Source organism: Pan paniscus, chromosome 1 (assembly GCF_029289425.2).
Source record: "Pan paniscus chromosome 1, NHGRI_mPanPan1-v2.0_pri, whole genome shotgun sequence".
Lineage (NCBI taxonomy): Eukaryota > Metazoa > Chordata > Mammalia > Primates > Hominidae > Pan > Pan paniscus.
The window spans coordinates 44,917,537-44,941,344 of NC_073249.2; the positions used below are offsets into that span (position 1 = coordinate 44,917,537).

The 23,808-nt window shown below is 49.8% G+C and overlaps 1 protein-coding gene across 4 annotated transcripts in view; it reads left to right on the forward strand.

The window, feature by feature from the left end:
- The window catches only part of PIK3C2B (phosphatidylinositol-4-phosphate 3-kinase catalytic subunit type 2 beta), a 78,358-nt gene that overhangs the window by 35,402 nt on the left and 19,148 nt on the right, over window positions 1–23,808 (forward strand). For all 4 annotated transcript variants that reach the window (XM_008976576.4, XM_055109324.2, XM_063597701.1 and 1 more), the window contains 15 exons: window positions 1,662–1,808; window positions 2,466–2,499; window positions 3,465–3,660; window positions 4,725–4,847; window positions 9,475–9,642; window positions 10,196–10,307; window positions 11,913–12,055; window positions 13,347–13,535; window positions 15,068–15,161; window positions 15,330–15,424; window positions 15,895–16,075; window positions 16,859–16,966; window positions 17,931–18,023; window positions 19,170–19,299; window positions 20,421–20,557. In XM_008976576.4, the coding sequence (XP_008974824.2) occupies window positions 1,662–1,808; window positions 2,466–2,499; window positions 3,465–3,660; window positions 4,725–4,847; window positions 9,475–9,642; window positions 10,196–10,307; window positions 11,913–12,055; window positions 13,347–13,535; window positions 15,068–15,161; window positions 15,330–15,424; window positions 15,895–16,075; window positions 16,859–16,966; window positions 17,931–18,023; window positions 19,170–19,299; window positions 20,421–20,557 (1,950 nt within the window). The remainder of the gene's footprint in view (window positions 1–1,661; window positions 1,809–2,465; window positions 2,500–3,464; window positions 3,661–4,724; window positions 4,848–9,474; window positions 9,643–10,195; window positions 10,308–11,912; window positions 12,056–13,346; window positions 13,536–15,067; window positions 15,162–15,329; window positions 15,425–15,894; window positions 16,076–16,858; window positions 16,967–17,930; window positions 18,024–19,169; window positions 19,300–20,420; window positions 20,558–23,808) is intronic.

Sequence of the window (23,808 nt, forward strand, 5' to 3'; positions counted from 1 at the left end):
CCTATGAGCAATGTCAGAAACCTCCAGTTTGAGAGGTTCTGTTTTGCTGTTATCGCAGGTAGGAAACCATCAGGAGGTAGAAGGTTTCACATGTAGGGAGGGCCAGAGCCCTCCCCACTTGGATTCATGCGGAGTCTCAAGCCTCAAAACCATGAGAGTCAACATTTGTCTTAAATGTCACAACACCAAAGAAAATCTGACAGTGATCTTCAAAAACAATCCCTTGCTGAGTGTGATGGCCCACGCCTGTAATCCTAACCCTTTGGGAAACTGAGGTGGGAGAATTGCTTGAACCCCAAAGTTCAAGGCCAGCCTGGGCAACACAACAAGACCCCATCTCTACAAAAAATACAAAAGTTAGCCAGGTATGGTGGCACACACCTGTAGCCCCAGCTACTCTGGAGGCTGAGGTGGGAGGATCGCTTGAGCCCAGGAGTTTGGGGCTGTAGTGAGCTATGATCACACCATTGCACTCCAGCCTGCGTGACAGAGTGAGACCCTATCTCAAAAAACAAAACAAAAACCAATCCCTGTCTCATTGATCCAGTTAATAGTAGTCATAAACGCTTCCTTTTTGAGGGGTTCAGCATTATGTCTAGTCACTGCCAGAATCCCTTCTCCAGCAGCCTGTGCTTGAACATTTCCAGTGATGCGGGGGAAGCTCTCTGAACACCTGTGCTGTGCTGGTCTGGCCCTTTGCTAGTGGCTACGATGGGTAGAGAAGTGTAAGAATCGTCATAGCCTTGGCCAGGTGCGGTGGCTCACGCCTGTAATCCCAGCACTTTGGGAGGCTGAGGTGGGTGGGTCACCTGAGGTCAGGAGTTTGAGACCAGCCTGGCCAACATGGTGAAGCCCCATCTCTACTAAAAATACAAAAATTAACTGGGTGTGGTTGCAGGCGCCTGTAATCCCAGCTATTCAGGAGGCTGAAGCAAGAGAATCGCTTGAACCCGGGAGGCAGAGGTTGCAGTGAGCCGAGATCGCGCCATTGCACTCTAGCCTGGGTGACAGAGCAAGACTCCGTCTCAAAAAAAAAAAAAAATTGTCGTAGCCTTTGGGGAGCTTGTGTTCTTGTTAGAAAAATTGAATAGTAACACAAAGCTATTAGTAGACAGAACAGGATGGTAATAAATTAATTAAGGGCTCCTGGAGGATGCTAGAGGAACGGGATTGGCCAGGGAGGGCTTTATGCAGGAGGTAGAATTTTAGCTGCTCTGTGATTTAAATGTACATAGGTAATCAGAGCTGGACAGGTGAGGGAATTCCAGGAGCATAATTCCAGAGGGGAGGTTATGGCGGTGGCATGTCTGTAGAAATGAGATGAGATCTGTCTGGAAATTCTACAGTCTCTGGGAGAGACCCTGTATATATGTGTATAGTATAAGTAGACTAACTATAGAGAGAGGCTAGAGATAGGAGGAGCTTCAAGGGGAACGGCTGAAAGAATTGGGGCATGTGGGCGTGGCCCATTGAATTCAGTGGGAGAGATTATTTGCTGATGATGAATATTTGAAAATAAAATGTATTGCACATTTACCCCTGAGGATCATGAATCTCTCTACTCTTCCCAACCCTTTCCTTTAAAGACTGGGGTGGGGAGGGGTTGGAGACCAAGAGCATGAGAGCAGAGCCTGCCAGCCTCACTGTGCCACCTCCCACAGGGAGACTTCCCACTGAAGGCTGACAGGGTGGTCCAGTCCGTCAAGGCCATCTGCAACGCCCTGGCCGCCGTGGAAACCCCTGAGATCACCAATGCTCTCAACCAGCTGCCCCCCTGCCCCTCCCGCATGCAGCCTAAAATTCAGAAGGTAAAGGGGCCCAGGGTGCTAGCAGGGGAAAGGAAGAGAGGGATACTGTCAGGTAACTGAGTTGCCTGTTGCTAGGGTGTGTAGGTGTTCACTCACTAAAAAGGGGCTTCTCTCCACCTCCATCTTTTATGTTTAAGGAATTCAACCGCAAGAGCTCTTCAGAAATGGATGCCAAGTGTGTCTCCTCTTCCTGAGGTTGAGGGAGAGCTACCTGGGACTGCTTGTTGAGAGCCCAGGCCAGTAAAGGCTTTATTCACAGTCACCAAGGCATTGCCTGACAGTCTGCATATCCATCAGGGTGCAAAAACAAACCAGGAGGAAAATCTCTCTAGATCCAGGGGCTCCAGGACTCCAGCAGGGGCTGTGTGCTCTGCAGACAGGGCCAGCACCATAGGCACTGTGATCTGCAGCCGAGTAGCCTGAGGGTTGGGATATCTCAGAAGGGTGGACACGATGATTGCTATCCTCCATCAGCTCACTCTGTCCATCATACAGATCTGGTACAAACCATTACTCTATCCTCTCTGGGGATTCTCAGCTACTCACATTTCAGCCCATTCTGGTCCAGATGAGCGCAGCTGTGAAAAGCCCTTCTTCCAGCTGTGACGAAAAAGGCTATGGCCCTGAAGCTCCCCTCCCTCTTCTTTTTCCCAACAGGATCCCAGTGTCTTGGCTGTGAGGGAAAACCGAGGTAAGGGAACTGCTCTCCATCTTCATCCAGTCGGGCTGCCGAAAACTGCAGTCTCTGCCCAGATTCCTTTTTCTGCCTGGCCCCCTTGATTTATGTGTCGGAGTTCGGCTGGGGGGGGTGTGTGTGTGTGTGTGTGTGTGTGTTCCTATATGAGGTGTGGATACAGCTGGAGAGCACATTTCTTTCCACAAAGTGTTTTCTTATTATTTTTCCTAGTCATTCCTCCTGGTGTCCCTGGGAGATGGTGATGAGGGGGTAGAAGTGTGGGAGTGGGGTGGTGGGGCAGCACTAGCCCTGTGATCCAGATGGGAAGCCTCCCACTTGGGTTGATTGTGATTATTCTCCCAACAGCTCACACTTGCTACCTTTCCGATTTAGAGTGGGCCTTGGGAGAGGATGAGAAAGAATTTTCCCTACGATTTTTCTAGGATTCCCCTGTTGTGCCCTTCAAGCTGAACTTTGCCCTAAGACTGACCTATATCCCTGGGATTCCTTTGTTTTGGTTTTGTTTTTTGTTTTGGCATCCCTGGGATTCTTATGGTGATTCCCAGTCTTTTGGATTTCATAGACCAGTAAAATGTCCCCCAAAGTATTTGGGGGACCAAGAGAGAATTGGCAGCCTTTTACTTGGCCAAACTTTTTTGACTTTTGCTTTTTTGAAGCAACTGACAATAATTATTAACACTGTTTCCTAAAAGAAAGGACATTTTAATGCTAAGTAGCAATACATAAAAATAAGGATTATGTTTAACATTGTATAACTGTCATTTTATGAAAAGCTCATGACATGCTTCTGCTTTTTTCTCATTTCACCGCAGATGGGTGAACTTTGTCACAGCTATTAGAGACGGACTAGCATTTGGGGACCACTGTCTTAGGCCATCCCATTCTAGCCAATGCCATGGCAACAAGGTAGGGCTTGTGGAGGCCTCATGACTTTCCCTTCTGACCCCTTCCCTTGCCAGAGAAGGTCGTGGAAGCCCTGACCGCTGCCATCTTGGACCTAGTGGAGCTGTACTGCAACACATTCAACGCAGACTTCCAGACGGCAGTGCCCGGGAGCCGCAAGCATGACCTGGTCCAGGAGGCCTGCCATTTCGCCAGGTCCCTGGCCTTCACTGTCTATGCCACCCACCGCATCCCCATCATCTGGGCTACCAGGTGAGCCCAGGGCTGAGTAGCCGCTAGGGAGCAAGCTGAGTTTGACCTCCACCAGGGCTTTTTCCTATCTGCATGTAATACCACTGTCCTAAGTCTTAGGATGTGTGGCATTGTGTGACATTGTGGTGCAATGGGGCTGCGGGGGTGAGCCAAGTGCCTGAGGAGGACTTGGGCTGGGGACATCCTAGAGGAGAGAGGAGGTCCCTTAGGAGATGAAGAAGATCCTGTTATTCCCTCTTGGTGCTGGCTGCCTCTGCATCCCTGCCCCCTCCAGATCCAAGACCAGTGGAAGGAGACATGGCAACAGATGGCCGATTCCCAGATAGAGTGCACGCTCCCTGGCCAATGGGAGGGGGTGGGGAGGTGGGATTGACCCTTTGTCTGGGGTTCTCTAGGCCTGCAGGGGTGGGTGGAGGAGGATGTTCTTTTGGTAAAATCCTCAGCGCCTCTGTTGGGTCCCCAGCATCCAAGGCCTGAGGGAATAGGCACTGGGCCCTACCCCGCCCCTGCCGGTCCCCTTTCCCCAACCCCCTTCCCCTTCTCTCTTTGTTCCTCACTTAATGTATTCCTCTGGGCGATTGGCAGAGAACAAAGGAGGCAGCCTGGGAAACCGGGGCCTTCTCTGACCTCTTCTGTCAGGCACCTGTCATGAGCCACAGGGACCCCCGTGTGTTGGCATTCATGTCGGCATATGTCGTCTTCCTCCCCCACCCTTCTCACTTGCGCATGCACGTGCACGCACACACACGCACGCACACACAGACGCTCCATGGGCTGGAGCTTTCTATAAAGAGGCTGGGTGGCCGGTTCCCATTAAAGAAAGAAAAACAACAAGACTCAGAATGGAGCCTAAAACCGAGCAGAGGAATCTAGATTGAGTTGCTTTGGCCTGAGCACATTTCCTTACATCCAGTTTGGCTGTCCTATCCGGAGATCCCGTGTTACAGCCCTCAGAGACTGAGAGTTTTACCAGGGGAAATGGATTTTGGCCTTAGAGGGACGCATAGGTTTGGGTGATTGGTTTTGGGAGCTGGGTGTCCTGACCTGCTCCCTTTCTTTTATAGCTATGAAGATTTCTACCTCTCCTGCTCCCTCAGCCACGGCGGCAAGGAGCTGTGCAGCCCCCTGCAGACCCGAAGAGCTCACTTCTCCAAGTACCTCTTCCACCTCATCGTCTGGGACCAGCAGTAAGCCCTTCCCCCAGGCTTCAGTGCCCAGGCCACTGTAGACCTGCTCAGCCTCTGAAATATCCCTGGGGCCAGATAACTAGTCCAGGACTAATGATAAAACCAGGCTCCTTGTTAACCCTAACTGGACAAGTCATTCAACCTTTTGAGTCTCCACTTCCCTGACTCATTTTTTTTTTTTTTTGAGAGGCAGCCTCGCTTTGTTGCCCAAGCTGGAGTGCAGTGGTGCGATCTCGGCTCACTGCAAGCTCCGCCTCCTGGGTTCACGCCATTCTCCTGTCTCAGCCTCCCGAGTAGCTGGGACTACAGGCGCCTGCCACCACGCCCAGCTAATTTTTTGTATTTTTAGCAGACATGGGGTTTCCATGTGTTAGCTAGGATGGTCTCGATCTCCTGACCTCGTGATCTGCCCGCCTCAGCCTCCCAGAGTGCTGGGATTACAGGTGTGAGCCACCGCGCCTGGCCTCCACTTCCCTGACTCTTAAAGGAGCCAAGTATAATTACCACTTCTCAAGTTGTCATGAGGATCCAATGAGAAGTATCTATAAAGGCTCTTTATAAACCATAAAAAACATATAAATTTTAGTTGTTGACCAGGCGCGGTAGCTTACGCCTGTAATCCCAGCACTTTGGGAGGCCGAGGTGGGCAGATCACCTGAGGCAGGGAGTTCAAGACCAGCCTGACCAACATGGAGAAACCTCGTCTCTACTAAAAAAAATACAAAATAGCCGGGCATGGTGGCGCATGCCTGTAATCCCAGCTACTAGGGAGGCTGAGGCAGGAGAATCGCTTGAACCCGGGAGGTGGAGGTTGTAGTGAGCTGAGATCATGCCATTGCACTCCAGCCTGGGCAACAAGAGCGAAATTCTGTCTCAAAAAAAAAAAAAATTAAATGTTAGTTGTTAATTTTAATAATACTTTATTTTTTGATCTTGTCTCCCTTAAAGAGTTTAACTAGTTGGAGGGCTTCTCATCCTCTCCCTTCTTCCCTCAGTTCCTGTAGACTATGGAGAGGAGACTGTGCTTTTTCCTTTATATATAGAGAAGGGAGGGTTGTCTAGAGAAAGAATATTGAGCTTGGATTCCCAGGAGTGAGCCTCTATTTCTAGCTCTGTCTCGAATACTACTTTCTCTCTATTCTTTCTGTGCCTCATTTTTTCAAACTGAGAAATGGGGACATTTGTTTCACTCAGAGGCAGTTATGGCATCGAGATGAGATAGGTGGGTTATAAATATAAATATGAAACCAAAAGCACAAGGTAGTATTAATCACCACATGTAAACAATAATTTGGTGTCGGGAAGGTAGGCGTCAGCCAAGCAAAGCAGGAAGGAAACGGAGGAGAGGGTGCCTTGCTTGAATGGGGGCACCGCAGGGGTTTTCCTGCCCTGTGCTTCATCTGTGCTATGCTCTACCTTCCTTCCAGTCAGTCAGAAAATCCCCTGTTTGCTGCCCCCAGCTTTGCTTCCCCACACTGACTATATTAGAGTCCTCATTTGCAGAGCAGCACTGCAAGCTAAGTATTTGGAGCACAGATTAAAGAGACTGAGGAGGGTCCTGGGGAGGCCGAGGATGCAAAATAGGTAGATGAAGAATCTGGAGATGCTGGAAGAGGTGGGTCCTTTTACAGATGGACAACTGGGAAAATGGACCCTTTCTCATGCCCTTCACACTTAGGTAATTCTTAGAGCAATAAAGGTGTATATGGCTGGGCACGATGGCTCACACCTGTAGTCTCACCGTACTTTGGGAGGACAAGGCGGGATAATCACTTGAGCTCAGGAATTTGAGACCAGCCTGGGCAACACAAAGAGGCCTTATCTCTACTAGAAAATTATTTTAAATGAGCTGAGTGTGGTGGCGTGCATCTGTAGTCCTAGCTACTTAAGAGGCTGAGGTGGGAGAGTCACTTGAGCCTGGGAGGTCGAGGCTGCAGTGAGCCATGATCACACCACTGCACTCTAGCCTGGGCAACAGAGTGAGACCCTATCTTAAAAAAAAAAAAAAAAAAAGGACATGGGGTGTGCATTAAAGGTCCTTAAGCAAACAACTGCCAGGACAGGAGAAACTCCTTGCAGGCAGAGGATAGCTGCATTAAATGGCCCTTGAGTTCCACCATTCCCTTGGGATTTTTTGGTCACAATTATTGCTGCTGTCAAGAGAAGGGGTGCCAGCCTGGGCAACAAGGGAGACCCAATCTCTACAAAAAATACAAAAAATTAGCTAAGTGTGGTGGCATACACCTGTGGTCCCAGCTACTTAGGAGGCTGAGGTGGGAGAATCACTTGAGCCTGGGAGGTCAAGGCTGCAGTGAGTATCCAGCCTTGGCAACAGAGCAAGACCCTGTCTCAAAAAAAAAAAAAAAAGGGGTGCTGCACAGTGTTCTGGCCCAGGAGGAACTTTAAAAAATTGGCCTTAAACCCTTTTCTCATACAGTATCAGAGGTAGAGAGGCAGCCCAGCCTGCCCCATGAGTTTCATTTTGTTCCCTGAGATCCCTACCTTGAATTTTAAAGGGGCAGTCCCCTGCCTAGAGCCTTGTGAAGGGCACTATCTTGCACTGTCCATCCAGAAGCCCCGAATGAGACTTCTTGGCCCTTCATGGTCAAGACCAGGACATTTGGGGGAAGGCGTGCCAGCGTTCAGAGGACAGTCTTTGGGCCAGTCATTCTCTCCTTCCTACCGTAGTTGCAGCCTGGGGCAGGTCTTTCAACCTAGAATGGTAGCGATAATAGGGCCTACCCTACAGGATTGTTTGAGGAGCAGTTAGGACACTGTAAATAAAGTACTTGGCACAGGCTTCTCAGCTGGGGAGCCCTCTTGGTTTTGGTTTCTCTGTTCCAAGTGACTGACAGACTGGCTGATACATGGGGATACGTGCGCATGAAAATACTATCTGTATAAGCCAGTGCCAGTGCAGTAACCACAGCATCACATAGCAAAAAGTACACAGTCTGCACACACATCATGCAAGTGAAGCTATGTTCCCCTTTTCCCTGATGAGAAACTGAGGCACAGAGATGGGAATTAAGTTGCCCAGGATTGTGAGTGGCAGAACCAGGACTGGAGCCAACCAGCACATTCCAGGAATCCTTCCTGGAGGAGGCAGCCTGTGTGATATGATGTTGTTGAATGGGCTGCAGGAAGGAGAGGGGTTTCTCAGGGAGGAAGGTAAGGGCTGCAGCCAACATAATCGTTATCCTGACCAGCCCTGGGTGAAGATCTGTGGGAGAGGTTGTGGAATACCAGATATACCCAAGGACTGAAGGGAAGAGGGCCTTGGCTGGCTCTGGTTTCACTCATAAAGTCTTCTCACTCCCCTTTTCCTTAAGATACGAAGCTGGAAGCTTCTTCCTTGGGTGAAAAGAAAGGCTCAGGACCAGCTCCCTCTCCCCTTTGCTATGGGGTCAGCTGATTCTCTGCCCCACTGTAGCGGTCCAGGGATCAGCTAACTCTCAAAATAGGCTCAGCAGCCATGCTTTGTCACCTCCAGCCAAGCCCTGGCCTGGCATGTCTGCTGGCTGCTGGAGGGGCCCTAATTATAGCTGTGGGCCCCCAGGGTAGAGGCAGCTGGGACAGAGCAGGGCTCTGCCAGTCTGTGGTGGGCTGGAGGGAGTGCCTCAGTTAGGTGGAGATTCCTCTGGAGGACAGCGGTGGAGGCAGGCTGCTTTATCATGAAACTGCCAACCTTGGGGGTGGCCGCCCTGCCCCTGCGCCCTCTGGCATAGAAGTTGCTGGGCCCTGGGCTGGCCAGGAGGGTGTGACAGTATGGACTTTGGCCCAGGGACAGCTTCCCCGAAAGGTAACGTGGGTCCTCCCTGCCTTTCCACAGCTCCCCTCCCCTGTGTACTTCACCCCACCCAGCAGTTCCTTATCCTGAGCTTAGAGGGAGTGGCTAGGTGTGATTCAGACTGAGGGACCTGGAGAGAACTTATGGGCTTGAATAGTGGTGGGGCTTATGTGTCTCAGTTCTCTTGGCCCTGCCATTGGCTTTCTCACCACTGGGGGACTTGGAGAAACCCCTCCTCTTTGTCCCTTTGGCTTTGAATCTGTTTGGGGGTGGGGGTGAGAAAAACCCACTGTGTGTCCCTGGGGCTAGGTGAAGGGGACTCCTATGAGGACAAGTGAGAGGGCTGTGGGGGAGGGTGAACCGAGGGCAGAGAACATGGTGCTTCTTCCTGGTGGCTCTCAGCAGCAAGAAGTGGGGGAGGGATGGGGACTGTCAAATGGAAAAGGAGGACAAAAGGAGTAGCTTTGCGGACCCTCTGCGGAAATCCTAAAACAAGGAAAGGAGCAAGGCTGACAACATGGGACGTGTCATCACCTGAACTCCGAGGTGGCTCTGCTAAGCAAGTTCTGTCCAGGCACCACGGGTAGCTTCAAAATCGGGATGTTTGCCTCACTCTACTGCAAAGCTCCAAGGACACCACATTGTGCTTCTGGGAACATCCAGTCGGGGTTTTGCCTAGTTTGGGACCTCTCCTGGTTCTGCAGGAGGGAGGGCTTCCTCAGGGAGTATGTCCGAACCCTGTATCCTCAGCCTCAGCCTCAGCCTGACTTCCTGGGCCACCTGTTGCTTGAAGCCACAGGAGTGGCCCCTCCTAATTTGACTTCCTGTCCTCCATAGGATCTGCTTCCCAGTGCAGGTGAACCGGCTGCCTCGGGAGACACTGCTGTGTGCCACTCTCTATGCTCTGCCCATCCCCCCACCGGGGAGCTCCTCAGAGGCCAATAAGCAGCGGCGGGTGCCTGAAGCCCTGGGCTGGGTCACTACCCCACTCTTCAACTTCAGGCAGTATGTGAGCCCCAGGGTACAGCTTCTTGGCCTTGGAAGGGGAGGAGGGGGACAGAGAAAGGGGCCTGGCTGCTGCACTGGCCAGTGCGCCTTGGGAGAGTTGGCCATGTGAGGCTCACTGGTGAAGTCCAGAGGATCCCCAAGCACAGAACTGGTGACCAGGACTATTGATGTAACCAAGAGCCACTGAGCGGTTCTGGTGGCACAGGACCGTGTTGAGGATACATGGAAAAGCAATGCTTGGGTAATAGATCATCTGGTCTTGTCACTGGAAGAACCTTAGAGGTCATCTAGCCCAGCCTCCCCACCTCATGAAGGCATCCCTGCCACCAAGTCATCCAGACCAGGGTGTGGTTAGCTCACAAGTCCTCTTGGAGGGCATAAGCTTTTACAGGACTTGGGAGAAGGAAGAGGCTATGGTCCACGGTGAGAATGAGAGGGGAGTTGGATGGTGGCTTCAAACAGAAAAGGCAGATTTTTGGATTGGGGGAGCAGTAGAAATATTCTCTGCTTAGCCACTTTAGCAGCTCTTCCCACTCTCCCTCCTTCTTAGGGTCCTGACCTGTGGCCGGAAGCTTCTGGGTTTGTGGCCAGCAACACAGGAAAATCCCAGCGCCCGTTGGAGTGCACCTAATTTCCACCAGCCAGACAGTGTCATCCTGCAGGTGAGGCTTTAGCCCTTCCCTCCCAGTCACCAGCAAGACCATTCCAGTCAACTCTACATTTTTCTCCTGGAGATTTGGGCTGGGACAGCAGGAGAGAGTGCTAGAACTTCAAGCATGGGAGGATGATGTGACTGAAGCAACTGAGGGATTATGGTTAGATGTGGATTGTGAGGTGAGCTCTGGGGTATCCATCTCCCATCTCCTGGAGGTTAAATTGATTTCGTGGAGCCTGAAGATGGGGTCTGAGACCCTCTGCATTCAGGGCTCAGCTTCTGAGTCCCTTGTATTGAATCTTCATACTTCTAAGTCTGATCAAACCTGACCTGTGTCCTCTTGGGGCCTGAGGGGACACCTTTCCCCCTGCCAGTGACTCAGTGCTTTGGCAGGATGGACCTATTCTCCAGGGAGAAGAGGAGGAGCTGGTCACGCCCAAGGTGCACTTCTCAGTTCCCAGCTTCCCCTTCTTGTGGTTATGAGATACTTTGGTATGGAGTATGAATGTTGACATAGAATGAAAGCTCCCTGAGGCAGGTTTTTTTTTTTTTTTTTTTTTGGAGACAGGATCTCTGTCACCCGGGCTGGAATGCAATGGCACAATCTTGGCTCACTGCAACCTCTGCCTCCCAGGCACAAATCATCCTCCCACTTCAGCCTCCTGAGTAGATGAGACTACAGGCGCACACCACCACGCCCGGCTAATTTTTGTCTGTCTTATTTGCTGCTTTATGCCCAGACTCTGGAAAATGCCTGGCACATGTTAGGATTCAATAGATATTTGTTGAATGAGGCTGGGTGTGGTGGCTCATGCCTGTAATCCCAGCACTTTGGGAGGCTGAGGCAGGGGGATCACTTGAGGTCAGGAGTGGCCAACATGGTGATACCCTGTCTCTACTAGAAATACAAAAATTAGCTGGGTGTGGTGGCGGGTGCCTGTAAATCCCAGGTACTCAGGAAGCTGAGGCATGAGAACCACTTGAACCGGGGAGGCAGAGGTTGCAGTGAGCCGAGGTCACACCCCTGCACTCCAGCCTGGGTGACAGAGCAAGACTCTGTCTCAAAATAAATAAATAAATGAATAAATAAATAAGTTTTTTGAATGAAAGAAAGTAGACCTCCTTTGGAGACTTGGCTCACTCAGCTCTGATACTTTAGTAGGATGAACATCTGGTGGCATAGAGTAGGGACCGAGTGTCCCAGGGCCTTCTCCCAGTGTGTGGTCTTGCCTCCCCTCTGGCAGCAGTGTCCTCTGGCACCCCATGGAAGTCACCCCGGACTCAGCCTGGATGCACCCCGTGTTTCAGCTGGGTGACACCTCTGTTCAGAGTTCTGGCTGGGGCTTGTCCCCTCACCCCTCACCAAGGTGCATCTCCACCGAACCTCTTCCTCACATGTCCATTCTTTTTCTCTTTTTGTTTCCCTCTCATTTTTTGCTGAGAGTTATAGCTGGAAAGGACTTTAGAGATCACCAAGTCTAACAGGGCTATTTTACAAAGAACCTGAGGGAAAGGGAGGGACAAGGCCGGAATGCTGGGGTGAGAGAAAGAAGCTGGGAGTCCACACACGCTGCCTGTTTTCTCTCCTCACATCCCTGATCTCATCCCCCAGATTGACTTCCCCACCTCGGCCTTTGACATCAAGTTCACCAGCCCCCCTGGAGACAAGTTCAGCCCTCGCTATGAGTTTGGCAGCCTCCGGGAAGAAGACCAGCGCAAGCTTAAAGACATCATGCAGAAAGAGTCCTTGTACTGGTGAGACCCGGGCCCCCACTGAATCTGTCATGTTTCATCTGACCTCCCAGCACTGAGTCTCCGTCCTCCTGCTTTGGGAGTGGAGGTGGGAAGGGGTGGGCATTGCCACCTCAGCAGGAAGTGGAGGCAGCCCCCAGGCCTTTTTCCATCAGCTGACACTAGGAAAAGTGGAGAGGTCAAGGTCAGGAAATTAGATCTGAGAATACCCAAGTCCCCACCCCAGGGACTTGGTCCAGACTCAGCTACCCAGGAGGACCAGAGCTCTGCCCCACATCCCAGATGTGCTATCTACTACCTTCTGTCCACTGGGGCAGCTGGCCCCACCACCCTGCCCCCACCTCTTGCTCTCACCTCCTGCCCCTTCCACACCAACAGCCTTTGAATTTTTCTGGCCCTGTCACTTTCCAAAAAGGATCAGGTGTCAAGGCAAGCTGGCAGCTCTCAGGGGTATGCGAGTCCAGGCTGATCTCATCCTTGGGGCTGCTGCTTTCACAGGATTGGAGAAGGAGGGGTGAGAACAGAACTGGAGGAGCTGGAGGGACCTGGTTCCGCTGTCTGCTCTCTGTTTACCTCTCTGGCTCCTGCGCAGCCCTGTGCGTGTGTTGTGTGTGTGGGGGCATGAGAGAGATGGGGCTCATCTCTGTCCCTGATGTCCACCCCAAGTAGCTGGAGTAGCTGAGCGACTGCAGGCCTCCCTTCCCCCACTCTGCCGACTACACTTCATTAGACCCTCAGCTCCCTTCTCCCATTAGACACCTGATCTCAGGCAAGGCCCAATTAGCTGCAGGTCCTTGAAAGCCGACAGCTGGTCCCTGGAGGCCCCAGGAGGCCTCTCAGCAGCACAGACCCTGGTGGTGGGGGACCACTGCCCTCTGGTGGTTCTATTGAGCGTGGTGCCCTCAGGGCATCCGCAGGAGGGGTAGCAGATTCGGTGCCCTTGGCCCATGCATTCTCCATCCAAGATGTCCCTGAGTTGGGATCAAAGATAGGATTTGGGCTCTGGTTCCCAAACTTTGATTCATATTGGAATCACCTGGTGATCTGTGGCATAGACTGATGCCTGGCTTCCCCAGCCATTTGGACTTAACTGGTATCAGGTGTGACCCAGGCATGGCGAGGGTGTTCACTCAGCCCCTCAAGTGGGTGTCATATGCAGCAAAGCTTGGGAACCGCTGAATTGCAGTGTGTGCAGCACTCCCTTGAGGGTAAGGGCTGCACCCCCTGGCTGATGCTGTTCTCTCTCACTGCCCCCTACCCTCCCACCACCTTCTCCTTTCCGTGTGCCCGCCAGGCTCACTGATGCTGACAAGAAGCGCCTGTGGGAGAAGCGATATTACTGCCACTCGGAGGTGAGCTCGCTCCCCCTGGTGCTCGCCAGCGCCCCCAGCTGGGAGTGGGCTTGCCTGCCTGACATCTATGCTCTCCTGAAGCAGTGGACCCACATGAACCACCAGGATGCCCTGGGGCTCCTGCATGCCACGTGAGTTGTAACATCTGCCTTTTCTGACTATGTGTTCTTGTAGAAGCCAGGGCACGACACTGCCCATCAGTGATCTGAGCCAGCCCTGGGGAAAATGGTAAAGTGGGTGTGGATATTCAGGGATTTTCCATTTCTCCTTTTTGCTTTTTCTTTCTCATTTTCCCTCCAATGTTATATTGTCATTTTTCAAGCATACAACAAAATTGAAAATTGTACAGTGAATACCCATGTGCCTACCACCTAGATTCTATTGTTAGCATTTGCTCTGTGTGCTGGATTGTGTACATTTCATTTATCCATCGCTGTATCCATCCATCTATCCATCTTATTTTTTATGCTTTTTTTTTTTTTTTTTTGAGACAGGGTCTTGCTCTGTCACCCAGGCTGGAGTGCAGTGGCATGCATATGGCTCACTGCAGCCTCGACCTCCTGGGCTCAAGCACTCCTCCTGCCCCAGCCTCCAAGTAGCTGGAACAACAAGTGCACAGTGCACACCACCACACCTGACTAATTTAAAAAATTTTTTTGTAGAGATAAAGTCTCACTATGTTGCCCAGGCTGGTTTCAAACTCCTGGGTTCAAGCAATGCTCCCTCCTTGGCCTCCCAAAAATGCTGGGATTATAGGTGTGAGCTACCATGCCCAGACTTTTTATACATTTTGAAGTAAATTACAGACACCATTAAACTCCCTGCTTTGGCATGCACATCATTAACTAGAGCTCGATGTTTGTTCTGTTTTTTTTTTTTTTCTTTTGGGGCAACATTTATACATAAGCAAATACCCAAAGTTTACCTGTACATTGGCTGAGTTTTGACAAATGCATACGCCTGTGTAACTGAAATCCTTATTACTTAGTTTTATTTTAATCATTGCCCATTCCCTCTTTCTCTTGAAGGGTTCTCTTGGGACCCAAGGCTTCCAGTCTTAGATCTGTTAGGGCTGCCTTTTCTAGATGGTACCCAGGATTTCCTGCTTATTTCTCGCCACTCTCAGTAATCAAAATGTACCTATCCATGTGACCTGCCTTAAGGAGTTTTTGAGCCAATGGTTTTGTTAATCTCTGCTAAACTAATTCTGCCAAGGTTTATTGGCTTATATAAAATACTGTGATTTTCTGTTATTTGCGTGGTACATTTTGCATTAAAGGATGTTAACAAGACAAAATAATGCTTTTACCCACATCAGGGCCCTCCAACGGCAGGAATTTCTGGCACAGTGGGAGTCAAGGGAGAAATCTTTGGAGTAAGGTTGAGGACTTTGTCCCATTTTCTTTAAATCCTCCAAGGAGTGAGAGTGGCTACCCAGTTGTTCCCCCATGGCTCAAGGCAGACTCTGACCGTGAAGAAGGCTCATTCCCAAGGGTTGCTATCCAGGGAAGTAGCTAAGGATTCTTCTAGTGACTTTAGCAGAATCTAGGGCCATTGCATTTTCTTTCTCCATGCCTCTGAAGCCCAGGTGTGAGGGTGCTGGGCTCACAGCTGTGCCTCAACTTGCAGCTAGGTTGTCAGGGCACTGGGCTCTGTTTTGCAGCTTCCCGGACCAGGAGGTGCGTCGTATGGCTGTGCAGTGGATTGGCTCACTCTCAGATGCTGAGCTGCTAGACTACCTGCCCCAGCTGGTACAGGTGGGTGGATTGGTCCTCCCTCCAGTTTTGCTGGTCCCATCCCCAATATCCCAAGTGAGTCTGCATTCTGCCCCTTAGAAACCAGAGATCCCAGTGCAATAATAATAAGTGTAGGTTACAGGCAGTTAATGAAGCTTCATATTCTCTTTCTCCCTTTCTCCGAAACAGGCCCTGAAGTATGAATGCTACCTGGACAGCCCGTTGGTGCGCTTCCTCCTGAAACGAGCTGTGTCTGACTTGAGAGTGACTCACTACTTCTTCTGGTAAAACTGCATGTAGAAAAGTGGGAGGTAGACACGTGTCTTTCACGTAGGAGTATTTCACTCTTAGGCACGCAAGGGCAAGGAACTGAGTTGTCCGGGCTTCAGTATGTGCTGACTTACCCTGTGGCCTTGGAGCAGCATCTTTTCCTCAGGGGTCTCAGCTCACCCCATGTAACATAGTGAGGATTATGTTATCCTGTCTCTCCTCTACCCACACATGGCAGAAATAGAAAGGAGAAACAAGATGCAGAGGGGCTGTGAACTCTACTTAAAGACAGAGTGAGGGCACAGACTGGGGTATGGGCACAGGTGAGCATCTCCATATGAGCCGTACATACAGAATGTATTTTCCCTCCCAAGTTCGGGGTGGGTTTTGCAGTGAGTTGGAGCTGGGCCTGACTCTGTCTCCCCCTGTACCCTTGCCTTTGATCCCTGGAGTGCCCTGACTCCTGACTCCCTCTGCCTTGCAGGTTACTGAAGGACGGCCTCAAGGACTCTCAGTTCAGCATCCGCTACCAGTATCTGCTGGCAGCCTTACTGTGCTGCTGTGGCAAGGGGCTGAGAGAAGAGTTTAACCGCCAGTGCTGGCTTGTCAATGCCCTGGCCAAACTGGCCCAGCAGGTCCGGGAGGCAGCCCCATCTGCAAGGCAGGTTAGTGGGGTGAGGCTGCCCCTACCCATTTCTCATCCAGGGCTTTGGCAGCCAGTTTCTTCTTAGGAATCCTGAACAACAAGATTCCACGTGACGATTTTTGATTTTGGAGCGGGGAGCAGCTGACTCTGGAAACTGTAGGCCGTAAACAGGCAGTCCACAAGCTGGATACAGCCTGTGGATGTGTTTTGTTTGTCCTGTAAAATATTGAAATTTATTTAGCTGCTTGTTTTAAAGGCTAAGCACAGTTGTGTAAGTTGTTCATTGCACAAGAGCACTCAGCCAGAAGGGGCAAGTGAGGGCTGAAATCCAGCCATATTTTGTTCACCATGCTGTGACCCATGGCTCAGGCCTGATGCCACCCAGAGAGGACACCTTTATCTGTTTGTACGAAGGCATTGTAACCAGCCAGCAGTGTTCCTGGTTAACGACATTTAAAAATTGAGAGATTTTGTATCAACGTCCAGATTGTTAGCTTTTTTTGGCAGAAGCCTAAATAGCTCTTCCCCCTTGAGAGACAGCCTGCCCTCTCTGTGCACTGTGGCCTGCTTCATGCTGTTCTGCCATCTGCTCCCCTCTAGAGCTATTTGGTCTTGCTGTTAGCGTACAGTCCCAGGCTGGGGTGTAGGGGGTCCTCCTCCTTAAGGATCTTCTGGAGGGTGTCCACACTTCTCGGGGTGGTTTTCATACCGACTACTACCGAGAACCCACCCCTGGGAGAGGTCTGGTTCTCAGTATGGACCCTCCATTTCACCCCTGCTGTACTCCTCCCCTTCTTTCCAGGGAATCCTCCGCACAGGCCTGGAGGAGGTGAAGCAGTTCTTTGCCCTCAATGGCTCGTGCCGCTTGCCACTCAGCCCCAGTCTGCTGGTTAAGGGAATCGTGCCCAGGGTGAGTGACTGGTAGGTTTGGGGCTCTCAGAGTGGGAGGGCTCAGTGGAGGTGAGGTCTTCACTAACCAGGCATGCAAGGTCGAGGAGCTGAGTTGTCTGGGCGTCAGTATGTTGCTAACTTACCATGTGGTCTTGGCCTAGCATCTTTTCCTCAGGGGTCTCAGCTCACCCCCATGCAACATGGTGAGGATTATGTTATCCTGTCTCTCCTCTACCCACACATGGCAGAAATAGAAAGGAGAAAGAAGAGGCAGAGGGGCTGTGAACTCTGCTTAAAGACAGAATGAGGGCACAGACTGGGGTATGGGCACAGGTGAGCATCTCCATATAAGCCATAAAATAAGAGAGAGATTAGGAAGAAAGGCATATCTGTGGCCTCTTCCCATTCCTAATGTGTATGGACTTTTAGAAGCCTGACAGCTTGCAGGGTAGAGGAATTGGGTTGGAGGTTGGGCGGCTAGGCAGGTGTCTTTCTCTGATGATGTTGGGGATGAAGTCGGAGCTGGTGGTGGTGATAGCAGCTGTCATCTGTCATTTATTGAGCACTCTCTGTGCCCGGCCCTGTTCTGAGTGCTTAATGTTGGTTATGGCATTTCATCTTCACAACTCTTAGGACGTTGGTACTATTGGGAGTCCCCTTTTACAGAGGAGTAAACTGAGGTGTAGATGGGACATGTGACTTACCAGAGGTCACACAACTAGTAAGTTGTGTGCAGAATGAACTAACAGGATGGGAGGTTAAGTGCCGGAGCTGAGGTCATAACAAACTGAATTGGGATGATGACTATTTAACGAGAGAAGGAAGGAAATTGGGTTTCTGGGAAATCCGGAAGAAACAATGAGCAGGTCTTGGGTGGACCGGCAGCAGCGGGGAGGCAGCATCTTGGTCTGAAGTGGAGAGGTCGTTTTCCTTTCCTGGCACGGGCCACTCTGACCCTCGTCACTATCTTTTCACTGTGGCAGGACTGTTCCTACTTCAACTCCAATGCTGTCCCCCTCAAACTCTCCTTCCAAAATGTGGATCCCCTGGGTGAGAACATCCGTGTCATCTTCAAGGTGAGAATACTTTACTCAAGCCTGGTGGACCAGGGTGGGAGAGAGAAGGAGGCAGCCTAGAGTGGCATTAAGTAGCCCCTGGGTGGTTCTCTTCCAACTGTTCCGTGCTGTCTTAATGTAGGAAAGATGATCAGGTGAAAAAGGATTTAGACGAATTCTGCATGGCCCCAGAGGCCTAAGAACAGAGTGTTAGGTATAGGGAGGCAACTGGCAGCTCAGTATCCCGAAGTGCTTTCTAGGAGGCAGAGCTCCCTCAACAATGGGTTGGGTAAGGTGGTGATCCGCTTGTCCCTCGGGTATTCAGGCAGAGGCTGAATGCCATGTGGCAGGGCTGCTGAAGAGGAAATTAATATATCAGGTGCAGGTCCAACTAGATGAACCCTAAGGTCCCTTCTAACTCTGATGTATCCACAATTCTGAGAAGTAAATGATAGTCTCAGAGCATATAATCTAATGGGGGAGACAAAATACATGCATGTGACTTAGTAACTTATATATTTGCTATGCGCAAGTTCCAAATCCAAAGTCTAAACGTTCAAGTTTAAAAAAGGCCTGATGGCCTGGGTGTGGTGCCTCATGCCTATAATCCCAGCACTTTGGGAGGCTGAGGCATGCAGATCATTTGAGGTCAGGAGTTTGAGACCAGCCTGGCCAAGATGGTGAGACCCCATCTCTACTAAAAATATATATATATAAAAAAATTAGCTGGGCGTGGTGGCAGGCACCTGTAATTCCAGCTACTTGGGAGGCTGAGTCATGAGAATCACTTGAACCTGGGAGGCGGAGGTTGCGGTGAGCCGAGATCGTGCCACTGCACTCCAGCCTGGGTGACAAAGTGAGATACTGTCTCAAAAAAAAAAAAAAAAAAAAGGCCTGATGGTCAGAGGGGCTGCATGCAGAAGCGGACTGTGAATTTAATTCAGATGGGGCCATGGGATTGCAGGACAAGCTGGAACAACACATGGGCAAACAGGGAAGCTTCCTGGGCCATCTTTGACCTGGTGTGAGCTGAGTGAGCAGGTCAGGGGTGTGAGGCTGGGGAACTCCCTGTCACTGTTAGTTTAGGGCCAAGGTTGAGCACTTGGGAGACCTGAGAGCTGGGGAGGTAGTGGAGATTAGATCTGGTCACTTTCTCCCTCCATCCAGTGTGGGGACGACCTTCGCCAGGACATGCTAACGCTGCAGATGATTCGCATCATGAGCAAGATCTGGGTCCAGGAGGGGCTGGACATGCGCATGGTCATCTTCCGCTGCTTCTCCACCGGCCGGGGCAGAGGTCAGTTGGGAGTAGGGGTGAGGGTGGAGGAGGGGACCCCTTTGCTTATTGTCCTTCTGCCCATTGCCAACACAAACTGTGTCCTCCTCCAGGAAAGTGAAAAGGGCAAGATTATTTCATGAGAAGCTGTGGGATAGCCTTAAAAGGGAGGCATGGGAGAGAGACTGTTATAAAGTAAAACAGACTTGGTGCCGTGACAGCCAAGCATATTGTGTAGACTTTGGATCCTGATTAAAACAAACCAATTGTAAGGAAATATTTTTTGGGCCAGACATGGTAGCTCATGCCTGTAATCCCAGCACTTTGGGAAGCTGAGATGGGAGAATTGCTTGAGCTCAGGAATGTTTGGGACCAACCTAGACACCTCATCTCTAATAAAAATTATAAAAAATTAGCCAGGCCTAATGGCATGTGCCTGCAGTCCCACCTCCTCGGGAGGCTGAGGCAGATGGATCGCTTGAGTCCAGGAATTTGTGGCTGCAGTAAGCCATGATGGTGCCACTGTACTTCAGACCAGGCGACAGAGTGAGACCCTGTGTGAAAATATATATAGAGAGAGAGAGAGAGAAGGAGAGAGACAGTTGGGGGAAATTTGAATATAGATTGAGTTAGATTAAAGAGTGATTGTTAATTTTTTGGATGTGACAATGGCATGGTGTCTTTGTTAATTACACTTGAAATATTTATGAGTGAAATAAAGTATCTGGGATTTGCTTTAAAATACTCCAACCAAGGTGGCAGGGAGTGGAGAAATAGGGTTGTGTGATTAGCAAACAAGATTAGCAAAATGTTGACAATTTTTGAAGCTGGGTGAAAGTTACATGTGAAGTCATGATACCATTCTTTTTATTCTTATATATATTTTCAAATTCCCATAGTAAAAGCTAAAAACAAAGGGAGCAGCAGCTATGAACTGGAGAGACCAAAAAGTCACAGTATGGAATAGGAAATGTGGGAATGACCTTCCTTTCTATGGTTATTCTTTTCCTGTTATTATCAGACTTAGTCCAAATGCCTTACAGCTTAATTTATAGGGAAGCATGAGCACAGTCCTTGTAGTCCTCTCCCTGCAGTCCCCTTCATTCTGGTCTGGAACGTGACCCCCACTTCTCCCCTCACAGGGATGGTGGAGATGATCCCTAATGCCGAGACCCTGCGTAAGATCCAGGTGGAGCATGGGGTGACCGGCTCGTTCAAGGACCGGCCCCTGGCAGACTGGCTGCAGAAACACAACCCTGGGGAGGACGAGTATGAGAAGGTAGGGTTGTGGGTGGGGAGTGCATCTGGTGTGTGTGTGTGCCTGATGCCGGCACACAGCTCTTTAACCACAAGACCTGCACTTGCTCAGAGAGGACAGCTCAGCTTTGTTGGCAGAAGGACCTACCCTTTCTTGGTTGACTGGTGCCTCCAAATATCTGGGGGTGACTCACTCAAATGCCTCTTGTAAGCTGGCTGAGAAAATCCCCTGATACTGGACTGAGAAACTTTCACTGAGTTCTCCTGGCAGATTAAGTCTTGGAGGAGGCGCCAGCTTTTGAGAGCCCATCTGTATCCCTCCCAGTTGTGGATCCTCTTCAGGTTCCCTTATGTTCTCAGAGGGTTCAGTGGTACTTTCTAGAAAAAGAGTTGGTTGGAAGAGACTTTAGAGATCATTTTATGCCAGCCCCTTCTTTTCATAGCTGTGAATTAAGATTCACTCATTCATTCCTAGTTATGGAGCTGATATGTGGCAAGGCTGTAACTCAAAGCTAGGATTGAGGTTAGATATGAGACAGAGACGAGTGAAAACAGGGCTGGCTGGTTCCTGATGAAAGAAGATTAGATTAGAAGTGGAGCTTTCCTGGGTGGTAGGGCCCTGGTAGCCTGCTAGGGTCCATGGCCTGTTCCCAGCATCATAACTCTAGTCTCTGGGTTAATTAGGTTGAGGGAAGTAGGGACACTGGGAAGGAACAAATCACAATAACCAAACTCACAAGAGGCTGGCTATAGGCCAGAATGCTAATTCGTATAATTTTAACTTCAAGGGACCCAAATACTGATTTATATTGATCAATGTACTTTATCCTGGAGGGAAAACCAGCATGGGCAGCCAAGGTATAATCAGAACATTGTTTGGTGAATGTGTAATTAGATGATCTTAAATGGCTTTCAGTGTTTGTGTTCCCCGGGGCTTAATTCCTGGCCTGCTGGGCCCTCTTTGCACTCTTCTTGTGCCAGCTCATCCTCTTATTACTTCAACTACCACCTGTATCTTGATGACCTCCGAAGCCATTCCTCTAGCCCTCTTCCCTTCCTCCAGGTGGTTCTATAGCCACCTTCTTGCTGGACTTTTCCACCTACGTTTCACCCACGTCTCAAACTCGGTGTAGGCAAAACTGAGCCCGCTGCCTCTCCTTTGCCTCTTGAAACCTGCTTTTTGTGTTTGCTATCAGTCAATGGTGTGACTCTCTCTGTGCATTTACCCAAGCCAAAGCCACGGTCTTCCTGATGCTTCCCTCTATCTCACTTCTGTACCATGCTCTGTTTATTCTTCTTCCCAGCTATCTCTCAAATCTGTCCTCTTCTTCCTATTTTGTTACCATTGATTTTGTTCAGCTCTTTGCTGTCGGTCCCCTGAACCACTGGAATGCCTCTCCTCCATCTAGAGCCAGCCTCTGCTTGATTTCAGAGGTGTTTTTTGTTGTTGTTGTTGTTGTTGTTTTGAGACAGAATTTTGCTCTTGTTGCCCAGGCCAGAGTGCAATGGCACGAGCTTGGCTCACTGCAACCTCCACCTCCTGGATTCAAGCGATTCTCCTGCCTCAGCCTCCCAAGTAGCTGGGATTATAGGCGTGCACCACCATGCCCAGCGAATTTTCATATTTTTAGTAGAGAAGGGGTTTCACCATGTTGGCCAGGCTGGTCGCGAACTCCTGACCTCAGGTGATCCACCCACCTCAGCCTCCCAAAGTGCTGGGATTACAGGCATGAGCCACAGTGCCCAGCTGTTGTTTTTTTTTTTAAGTGCAGATAAGTTCTTCAAAGCCTCTGTGTATCCTAACAGATAGCATTGCACACAGAGCCTTTTATAATCCAGCCCTGCCGACTCCTGTAATCCCATCCACTGCAACCTACCGTCTTATGCTAACCTATGCTCCAGCTAGGTTACTAGCTAGATCATGCGGTGGGGGCAGGGGGGGCTACTACTTTCATTTCTGCAGTACTGTAGGCAGTAATATTTCCCTTGCCTGGAAAGTCATTTCTTCCCTTCTCATTCCTCAAAACTCTGCCACTCTATGCTATACATTTCAAGGCCCTCTACCCTTGGAGAGGAGTAATGATTTTTTTCCTTTCTACTACCAACCTCCCATATACTTACTCTTTATGCTAATATGCATTTTTCAGGTATTAAACACCCATATGCAGAGGCACTGTACTAGGTGCTGGAGTTGTGATTACTCCCTGCCAATGTAATAGTCATATATGTGTAAATGTATGGAAATAATACTAAATAATAATAAATGTACAGATGAATGTATAAGAATATAGTAAAAATAAATGTACAGAAGAATGTACGAGAATACACACAGAAAGAAACTAACTGTGTGTTCATGTTTAATCTCAGTCTTTCAAAGATAGCTTCTCTGCCCTTCTAGCCTTTCTCCAAGAATAATGCTGGTAGTTTCTTTTTTTTTGAGGCAGGGTCTCACTCTGTCACCCAGGCTGGAATACAGTGGCACAATCACTGCAACCTCCACCTCCTGGGTTCATGTGATCCTCCTGACTCAGCCTTCCGAGTAGCTGGGACTACAGGCATGTGCCACCATGCCCAGCTAATTTTTCTATTTTTCGTGGAGATGGGGTTTTGCCATGTTGCCCAGGCTGGTCTTGAACCCGTGGGTTCAAGAGATTCACCCACCTCAGCCTCCCAAAGTGCTGGGATTACAGGCATGAGCCACCTCCCCCAGCAATGCTGGTAGTTTCATTTGATGACTTCCAGAAGAAAGAAACTAGAGGTATTTTCTCTTGGCCACCTACTCAGCAAGAGAGTATCCCACACCCTACACATGAAACCCCTGAAATCAGAGGCAGAGTGTCCCTTTATAGAGTGAGACTTCTTGCCAGTAAGTGGCTAACACCCTGCGTAACTTAGGGAGGTGAAAACAGTTTAGTCATTTACCCACAGGCACACAGCTATTTTCTCAGCCAAAATAGGATTCATTTAAGGTAGAAAGAGCATCTGTGACAAGGAGAGGATTTGATAGAGATCCAGGTCACGACTGGGAGTTACGCGTTATGCTCCTTATTAAGTGCTTTTATTCATTTATTTTACTTTCTAAGAAATAGTCTTTTTCTTCCAGAAGATGAATGCTGTGATTTCTTTATAACCTTTCCATTCTTAGTTTCTGGTGGATCCATCATCAGGTTTTAATTCGACAAGTAGCTGGGTGGGTGCATTCTGTGTGGAGCTAGTTTTGCAATAGGCCTTGTGAAATAGGCAAGAAGCTGTTAGGAGAACAGATCTGTAAAC